Here is a 10,243-nt window from a genome sequence, read left to right as displayed (position 1 = left end):
ACATCACTGTAAAGCTGGTATTCCTGACTCCCCCCTCACCCCAATTTTAGCCTCCCACCTCACTGGCAATTTTACAGACTCTTGCCCAGGTGATTGGTGATCACAGAATAACTGAGGTTGGGAGGGTCCTTTGGAGCTTGTGCAGTCTAATGCAAAAGCTGGCTGTCCCTCGTTCAGACTGCTACAGGTTCTGCTGTAAATGACAGGTTTTAGCAGAAGTAATAACGCTAATGTGAAAGTACAGTATGGTGGTTGTCAGGTAAAGCTGTAGTGCTGGTAAATGCCATAGTGAGGCCAGTGTCTGCACTACTAACTGGTGTGTCGTCTGCAGCTGGAGATTAGGGCAAGGTCACAGTTGCTGCATAATGAAAGTTTGCACCTGGAAAAACCACATGGTAGAGACCTGGAGCTAGCTCCTCTGTCTTCGGCCTCAGGGCAAGTGAGGCAGCATAAAACTAAATTCAATTGTCATCCCCTTTAGAGGTAGGTAATTTAGCGGAGCACACTGTGACTTGGGAAATGTCTCCTTCTCGCAAACCTCAGGGGCCCACTGAAGCTTGCACTGCGCTCTGCAGCAGGTGCCTTTGGCAGAGGCACAGAGCTCCGCGCGCAGCTCCTGCGAGCTCTTGCCTTAGTGGCTGGCTGAGCGCACAAAATCCACAGAGCACGTTGGTCCAGCTGCGGGGTGGGATGCCTGCTCTGCTCGGGGAACGCCGCAAGGCAGCGGTTGTGCCCTGTGGTGACCCTGGAAGAACAAGCTGCGCTTTACTGAGCAACAGGAAACTCTAATTAGTGGTTATTGGCAGCTGATTGTCATACTGCAAGGGTGATGGAGTGGGGACTGCTCGGCTTGCTTCAGCACTTTTATTCCACCAAGATGCATACAAACCACAGGCTCTGTTAGTTTGCATCGAGTGCCAAGCATGAAAGAGCTACTCTACAGCTGCAATGGAAGACAAAACTGAGAACGTTCCTGACAAACAAGAAGAGTGGCCTTCAAGAGCTGTTTGACAGAAACAGACGCAGCGCAAGCGCTACCCCAGCAGGAACAGTCGGTTCCTCCAACGCAGCAGGAGGCTGTACTGGCTGGCGATGCGCCGTTCTGCAGGGGGGCCAGGGGACCCCCGTCAGCAGTGCGATGGTGCAAGAAAGGTAAATAAATACTAGCCTGGAAAACAGAGCCATGGTTTGAGTGTGCGTTGCGTGGGGTTTGGTTTTGTTTAAAGAAAGCCAGCAGGTGCTTTGTGTAAACCTGCATTCCTTTCCACTCACTGCAACTGCAGGTCAATAGTGTTGGACCTGGAAGATTTTTTTCTGCCACACATTTCGCTTCTACTGAGCTTGGTTCAATTATGTTTCTCCTTTGAATCTCAAAATTTTCAAAACTTGGGCCACAGATTTCCATGGGGAATTCAGGTCGAGAAGGAACCAAACAGGTTTTAAAAACTGTAGGAATGGCAGGTTATATTCTTGCCATTTACTTTGATCCTCTGCTGTGACATACCAAGGCTTAGAGATGCACAGTAATACCCATCACAAAGTACAAAAGAGTAAGAGAGAAATTTAATAAGAATATCAATAACTTCATTTACACTAAGTTGACCATTAATATCTTCCTTTAAATAAATTCACATTTATGCACAAATCCACATAAAACAAGCTAGCAAACTGTCACAGGAAAACTGTACTAAAAAAAGCTAATTAAATTTGCTTCCATGCTAAAAATCACACTAAAGAGGCATTTGATATAAATGTCCAAAGTTAACTTATGTCCAGTAGAACACTACGAAAGTACGTCCAACTTTGTAAAAACTATAACAAAAGCCACACAGGAAAAAAAATCACTTAAAGCCAAGTTTTCTGACAAGATTTTAAGCAGTCTGTAATGTCAAACTCACTAACGCTGATTCAAAGCTTTGGCTTATGCTCAAAAAATGCATCCATTTTGAAAGTAGCCAGACTGTTTTCCATCTTGTTTATACTTGACTGATAAAAGTTGTGCTCACCTCAGTCTGGTGAACTGAGTAATGCAACATGCAGACTGACACGTGCTCACTAGACAGCAAGATAGTGTCACAAGTGTGCTGCTCTTTTCTTTGAAAAAATGTTAAAAGGATGCAAGAGAACATGCTGAATCAAAACTGAGAGATGACTGGCTCCTGGTGATTAAGCAGATATAATGTGGTTGGGGGATTTATGTCTTGGAGTGAAGCACGACAAAATTTGACAGAAGTGAACTACCTACTCATCCTGTGTATTGTAAGATAACAGGGTTTATGCGAACAGCTCTGAAATGCAGACTGAAGGCATGGGCTCTCTGACCTGTGGCACGTCTGGAGGCAATTGTTGGGTTTGTATTCCTGCACTTAAGGCTGTATCATGCCTGAAGCTCATTAAATATACCTTCTCTTTTTTTGAGGGGAAGATATGGAGGCAAAAATATTAGAGCTTCCCTCCGCTCCACTTCCTTTTGTAATTAACTTACTTCTACCATCAAGGCTTACCAAACCACAGAGAGCAAGCAACGGAACATATTTTTAAACTGAAGCTTTTCCAGCTACAATGATCATCTTAAATCAGCAGCTGTGATCAGTTCAGTTCCTATATGAATAACTGGGTGTCTCTTCCTGTCCTCCTTAACTCTGCTGACTAATGGGTGGAGGGCAATGCCAGACTGTACCAGCGAAGGAGAAAAACCTTTTTGTGACAATAAGTGATTTTAATTCCGCTAGGAAATAGATCGTGTACAGACACTCCTGAGCAAAGGGCACCTGGTATGGCTGGTAGACAGCTGGTATATGGACTATTGCTGGCAGTAGCAATCTTTGCACAGCTCTAGATCCATCTGTCTGCCGTGGCACTGAGAGGGGAGTTGGGAACCCAACAGATAGAAAACAGTAAACTAAAAGAAATAAGGAACAGAGACTTGGAGATTGTTGGAGGGAAGGTACGTGAAAATGAAAACTGGTTTGGTCACTTAACATAGAATTTAGAGCATTATAAGTCATATAAGTGGTTTCTATGATGTACAAAGTACCTGATGATAAAATGGCCCATCCAAAACACACATAGAGGAAACGTTTCTCCAGCACAAGGCCAGGGAGGCAATTTTCCAAAGCTGACAAAACCTTGTTGCACAAGTTGGGTGGCGAGGCAGGTCTAAAAATCCCTGGCTGGGCAAGTCTCTGAGGAGAGGTGTGTGAGGCTCGGGAAGGCCGGCGGTCTAACACTGCAGCTCTTCTTCACTCTCAGGGAGGCGGGTGCCAGCAAGAGAGCTCTGAGCGCTGGCATGGGCTGTAGAGCTGAGAACTTCTTCAAAACTGCCCCCGGTGTGGCTTGTCCCACCAACCTTGGTCTGAAAGAAGGCAAACAAAGAGAACAGCAGGTTCCTCTGCTCACGCTGTGTAGCAAGTCCCATTTGCCTTCCACCCCGTGGCCATGGAGGGCTGGGAACTGTTCGAAGCAGGCAGAGAACACACGTGGGGTTGGGTTTTTCTTAGAACGAAAGCTATAAAAACGGTCAAATAAAGCAGCCCCTTTCCTCCCCCTATATCTAAACTTCCAGGCTGCAATCATAACATCTGCCAGTGGCATTTTTCATACACTTAAAGGAACCAGTCCCTAAGGAGATCCCAGGTAGGATCCTAAATCCTACCAGTAAACTTAGTGCAGTTCTTTACATGTAGAGTAGCTCCCACTGGTTTCACTGTTTTCTCTGGTTCTACACAGGCTGAGTAAGAGATGGGTATTAAAATGAACTGGTTCATTTGCTGAGTGAAGGGGCCCATTGGCCAGCAGTAACACAGCTGCTCTCAAAATACATAAACCATTCTGGGATTTCAGACAGTAGAAGGAACATCGTAAGCAAAGAACAAAACCAGCAGCTTCTCTCCCTTTAGGTACTTGTAGCTATCTAGATACTGATATATAAAACTGCCCACAGCACTTTCCTGGGCAGGGGGCAGGGGGAGATATCAAATTGCATTAATGAAACCTCTGACAACATGCTCACAGGTCATCTACTTTGAAAATGCTTCAGTTTGCTGTATTTGTAAATGTAAGTATTAAAAATAAAACCCAACAGGACTAGAAATAGTTGAAATAAATAGTTTTCATAACAAAGACAGAGCTTTATCTAAAGATTTGGAAATGGTCAAGACTAAGTGATGAAGAGACAAAGCTGTTTTGACTGGGTTGTCTTGGTAAGACAACGTTCTTCTATGGCTTGACTTGCCAATATGCCCACTCAAAGTTGATTCAAGCCTGAAAATAGGGCAAAATGTTTTACTCCATCCTAGAACAGCAGCAGGACTTAAAGACAAGCCGGCATTTTTTCTAGCCTGTCAGCCACTGAATGCTTAAGGAAGATTATTTTAATTAAATGAATTTGTGTCCTAAGTTTCCAAAGGGTTAATCCTATGTAATCCTTTGTTTCATCAGCTAGCACAGGAGCTTGCCTAGCTTGAGAGTTCAATAAAATAAGGTAGCAGTAGGCTTGATGATAGTTGCTCTGACAGTTTGAGTCACAGTTATTAGAAGTTCCCATCTGGAGAGGTATCTGTATCCAGTCTAGTGGGCTGTGCTGACCTTCAGAAAGTTATCGGTCCATCACTCATTTTTGCCAACTGCAATATAAAATACATATATTGTTAAATGTTGGTAGGCCCAAACTTGCAGTGAAAAAGCAGCCACTGCCTAGTAGAGAAATGAAAGAAATAAAGAGAATACAGACAAAAAATATTTCAGAAAATGTCAGTGGGTGTGCCACTGAAGATGGACAATGAAGGTTTCACGGGATGTGGAAGATGACTTTAAACTCAAGACTTTTTGTTTTGTCCTGCTTAACTAAAGATTCCTTAAAGGATGATGTAAAGGCACCCTGAACACATGATAGGCTAAGAGTTGGCGTGACAAATAGTCTCCTCTAGAAGAACGCCTTTGCTTAATCAGGAAAACAAGATCAGGCTCCTCAAGCAGATCACAGTGAGAAGTGGTCTTCAGAGCTGTGCAGTTTGAATTGACTTTTCCTCTTTCTGAATGGCACACTGAGGTCACTGGAAACAGACACCCCACCCCTGATGCAGAAAAGACATCACTCACATTTGTCCTTTAGTCCTCAAAGCAAAGCAAAGCAAAAGGCTTTAAGCTGTCCCTTTCACAGGTTGGCTGTAAGCGTAGGAGGAATGGATTTGTGGAGTGTAGTCTAGAAGCAAACTTGGGAGCTAGAACTACTACTAAAAGCCCTGAGAGTAGGTTTAGCAACTGAATGACTAAATGGGTACAAAAGGTGCTGCACTTCTCCAGTGTAGTTTCTTCTAACTTGTGAGTAGTGAAAAATGAAAAAAAAAAATCCATTTCAGGCCTCACGTGTTCCAGTGAGCTGCATCCCTTACCTAAATGGGTAGAAGGAACACAAAGAAATAAGCAAGCGATACGCTTGACTGCAACAGACAGGAATTCAGACCTTCCAAGCTGATGTACCCCACTGCATGAATGATTTCTCCTCCAGTGAGGTCGAGTATAAAAAGCATTTGCAGCTAAGGTGAAACGAATGCATATGAAAGTGCATACAGGCACCGAGCTGAGGCTCTGGAGGTCTGTGTTCTGTTCTGGCTCCTTGGGATGCTTCTAGTCTTCCCTGGGATGCTGCCTCCCACCTGTGAAACGGAGATGATGCTTCCTTCTCTGACACAGTGCAATGGAGATGATGTTAACCCTACAATATCGTGACTTAAAGTTGCCAGAACAGCCTACCACTAAATAAACGTGAACGCTCAAAATCTGAAAATGATAGAGCAACTCTGCATTCTTTGATGGACATACTTATTTAGAAACATGAAAATACATCAAGCTCTCTACTGTTTACTTTCCTCAGACACTGACTGGAAAATTTTGTGCTGTACGATTTCACAGTGGCATGGAGAAGACAGACCTTCCCTGTGCACCTGCTGCTTCAGTTCTAGCTGTAATTTGCATTTTCTGTAAGAAGGAATGTCCTTCTGTCCCAAGCGGAAGGCCATTTTCTTGCCTTTTTAATCCTTGACAAGTTGTAATGCCCTTTGACGTTAATCTAGTATTTTCAGTTCCCTCTAAAATGAGGGTTGTCCACTGACAGACTATATTTGGAATATGTTGGACTCTTTCTATCACAGCAAAGTAAAATGCCTTTTTATGAGCAAGCTTGACTTTATCTGATGAATAAGAACCATTAGGAGACAAACCCTCTTGTTCCCCCCTTTGAATGTGCCTTAGCATGCAGCAAAGATTAGCTCACTGCAAATTTGCCATGCTCTGTCCTGCTGAATAAGAGCCTTAACATGTGCTGTTAGTGATAACCGGTAACTTTGCCATCAGATCCTCCTGTCTCACAGCAAATAGGTCTATACAGTTTTGAAATTTTAAATCCAGACAAAACATTGAAATGAAACACACCTGCATTAAAGAAAGACTAGCTCAGTGCTAAGAGCCACACAGGTAGCGTGAATCACACCCGAGTTACACGACAGCTCCCAGAGCCGAGTAAGGGGCACTTGGCAAGTACATCTCTAAGCTCAGGGATGGAAGTTCACTTCGCAGGCACGTGGCTGTGTCTGGCAGGGCACAGCACAAAGCTCATGAGGCCACACTGCTTTCAAAATCTGACCTTGCATCTCCACATGGCTCTGCCTTGCACAGCATCATCAACCATGGCCACACCTTAAGAGATGTCTCCGCTTTCCCTTTTTCGTATGGCTGTATTTTTGGCATTTCTGAGACCATTTGTTTACTCCAGCAGACAACAGAAGTAATTTCTTAGGAACGAAGCAGAGAAAGACTATTTCTCTGCATACTGCCTTCATGTTCCATTAGTTCTTTTGCAGTTCCATGAAATTCTTGATGGAACAGCAAATTCAACCCATCTCCTGTACAAATGATAGGGACAACTAAGCTGTTACACTTTAACAAGCACACCCATGTAACTTGGCCTCTAATCTCTACCTTAAGGCTTGTGACAGTGGTCTCAACCTTCTCCTCAAACGATTTGAATGTTGGAGAATTCCTAGAAGAAAAAGAAAGTTGAAGGAAAGAAGAGTCAGTTGCAAACATAATGGGGTAACTCCACAATTTGATCAGTTCTTACCAGGCAACAACATTAGGACAGAACGAAGGCTGGCTGGCAGCACAGCGCTGTGGACTGATAGGGTATGAACAGTCACTTGTGCTCTGTCAGTCAAATCCAATTACAGTAATTGGATGAGTATTTTTTTTAGCTACGAATTTGCAAAAGCAGAGCCTCCCTAGTAATTGAAACCAGTGACTGGCCTGCCTACCCTCCGATTCATTTATCATGTTCTCAGAAGAACAACCAGAGAACGCTGGCTGTAGTGCTGCATTTCTATGGTGTTATCCATATGTGGTGTTGCTGTAAAGAAATTAACATTTTTTCTGCTGATGAGCAAGTTCATAATCTACATAATTAAAAAGATGACAGTTTAATGTCCTGAGGCTAGGATGGAGGAGATTAGAACTACATAGGAAGTGGGTCCCAAATGTCTTTGAGGAATCCTGACCCCCCACTCCAGGATTTTGTGACCGCAGGTATATCCTGCTGCTTTCAAAGACAAAGACTTTAGGACGACTTATGTTCCATGGGTGCCCCTCTGACAAAGCTAAGCTTTTCTCTACCTTTCACTCCCCGGAGAAAAGAACACGACACTGGTTTTAGGAAAACGAACATATCTTAATAGAATTTTTTAAAAAGGCAACAGCTGTGATTTTCCTTCTTAAAGCAAATTACGTATTTGGTTTGCTGGCTTGCCTGACAACCTTGTTCGTTCATTCTTTCTTTTTCTTTCTTCGAAACTTGAAACACAGCTTCTGAATCATTTTAAATGCATTCAGTTTTTTACATTTCTTCCTGCAAACAGAACATACTGACTACAACTATTATCTGCCACGTAGTATTATGAATATAATGCATATGCTGTTTTAACGTGAGAGTATGGTTCCCCATTGAGATCTGTACTCAAGTTGCCCCTCAGCTGCTTAGATGGATGTTGCTTCTCCCCTTTTCGCAGCAGCCTCCCCACTGCTGATAATCCCTCTCCCATGTAGAGAGGGATTCTACATGCTAGAAACAGGCAAGCTGGAGTGAGTACAAAAGCTTGTCTCTTCCTTCAGCAGTTCAGCCAGCACAAAGGACTTGGGCAAATCTACAGCATGGACCTTCCTCTGGTTCTTTGCTCCTTGCTTGACAACTGAGAGCTCAATTATAGCATACTTTGTGCTTCACTATTAGTGAAGACTCTGCAGCTCAGAAACTGTGGTCCAGCAGTGTTCCTCTTGTATTTTCTTTACCATAAGAAACAAAGCGGGCACAGGATCTCTCTAAGCTCAGTGCAGTATAATGAAGCAGTTACTTAATAGTGTTTAGTTCTTCAGCTTTTCTTCACCTGTCTATTGTGGTATATCCAGAAAGAGATCATAGGAACTACTAGCATTGAAAGCACAGTGGTAACTACTAACAACATGGCCAACAGAATAGACTAAAACCACTACATCCGTTTGTTCCTACATGAAATAAAACATAACAGTGACCTTTAACCATAATGGAAGGTACCCTAACAGCGGAACAGTGAGGCAGAACCACTTTACCCCGGCAGGTGCCCATGCCTCTGTGTCATCCACAGGGAAAAGCAAACACATGCAGGAGCCTGCACTTCGTTTTGCAATGCCATGAAGCCAATGGCTGCTAAAACTTTAGTTTTGCAGTTCATCGTCTTTGCACATCCTTGGAACTTACCAGGAGCATGATCATGGCCTCTATTTCTGCAAATACATTTACATCACATCCCTCATCAGACTAAGTTAAACTGACCCTAATTTAAGGAAAGGGCAAACAGAAGCCAGTTGGAAAAATAATACAGATTTACTTTTGGTTTCTGTTAAATAGGTGACAAACTTTTCATAGGGCAAGAAGGGTCATAATGAGCGAGAAACTAAGTTTTATGACTGACATTTGACCCGTAGGTCACACTGGTGAATGCCTGCCTTAAACTATCCACTTGCTGAAGCTGCATGACTTAGCATCTATCATATAGTTAGGAGATTTGTTTTTCCCACATGCTTGGCAGGGAGTGGGGATATTCATGTATTTAGAGGCTAAGGGGGTAAAAAGAAAGCTGAATCCTAATTTTATTGAAAACAGGCAGAGCTTTACTTGAACAGACATCAATATTTGGCTGCAGTCAAGTAAAGCATGATTATAACCATTAAAATATGAAAGCACTTATATAAAATCTCTCCATCGGAGCACGATCCAAAGCCTGCTGGAGTGGAAAGCATCTCTGACATTAATGGGCTTTGGATGATGTTCTAGAGACAGCAAAACAAGTGAATTTCAGATTCAGTAATACAAAGCTGGTAACAATCAACCACCCAAATACATCTCAGAACTGCTTCATTTACTCAAAGGCTAGTACAAGAGATTAAACAGTTAATACAATTAAAAGGAAAAAAACCACAGATGGCCTCTCCTGCAGCCCTTATCTACATGAATAACCTTAATTGATTGAAGTGGGACTATTCATCCAACTGAAAACTGCAGGATCAGGATCAAAGTGTGCTAATCCCCCCTCATTACACTGTTGAACATCATCATAGCAAACAGAATATGGGTAGCGTATTACCTCATCGCAGGCATGCTTATGGAATGGCGAATAGAGTAACTGTGGGATGAAAGCAAAAGATAAGGTAAAAAAGCTGTAAAATCCAGTTTGCAACATGATTATAACATATCAGTTTTATTTTTTTAACTTAACTTTCAAAATATATATATATATACCTATTTTCAAGAGTGCTGGTACTCTTCCTCTCCTGATGGGAACAGCTTGTCAAACTCACCTGTGAATTCCAGCTCACTTTCAGCACTGAAGACCTTAGCACCACATTCTCACGTCAACCGATCAGCCACTTAATAGGGCTCAAAAGAACGATGCGGAACAGTTCCTGGCAATATCCATTTAAATGATGCAGACCCCTGCTATCTTACAGAGACACACAACATGTGACAGGATCAGAAAGCCACCTCTGTGTTCTGCAGTGACAGACGACCAGCTCTGTGTTGGGTGAGTACAGAACGCCTCGGGTTTGTGAACATACACAGAGCTGGTTCAAGGCAGTAGGTAAGCAGGCAATTACCTTTGTTGCATGTACAACGTACACAGTTCAAATAGCCGGCTCCCAATTTGTATAGGCTCCTGCA

The 10,243-nt window shown here is 43.0% G+C and overlaps 1 protein-coding gene across 1 annotated transcript in view; it reads right to left on the bottom strand.

The window, feature by feature from the left end:
• Positions 1-1,606: 1,606 nt before the first annotated feature.
• The window catches only part of TPD52L1 (TPD52 like 1), a 60,120-nt gene continuing 51,483 nt past the window's right edge, over positions 1,607-10,243 (bottom strand). Inside the window, exons 5-7 of the mRNA XM_075046401.1 lie at positions 9,669-9,707; positions 6,979-7,039; positions 1,607-3,355 (exon numbers count right to left, since the gene is read on the bottom strand). Of these exons, the coding sequence (XP_074902502.1) occupies positions 3,224-3,355; positions 6,979-7,039; positions 9,669-9,707 (232 nt within the window). The 3' untranslated portion in view covers positions 1,607-3,223. The remainder of the gene's footprint in view (positions 3,356-6,978; positions 7,040-9,668; positions 9,708-10,243) is intronic.

Source organism: Buteo buteo, chromosome 15 (genome assembly GCF_964188355.1).
Source record: "Buteo buteo chromosome 15, bButBut1.hap1.1, whole genome shotgun sequence".
In the NCBI taxonomy this organism is placed as follows: domain Eukaryota; kingdom Metazoa; phylum Chordata; class Aves; order Accipitriformes; family Accipitridae; genus Buteo; species Buteo buteo.
Note: the sequence above shows the minus strand (reverse complement) of the source record. Positions and strands in the feature narration are given on the sequence as shown.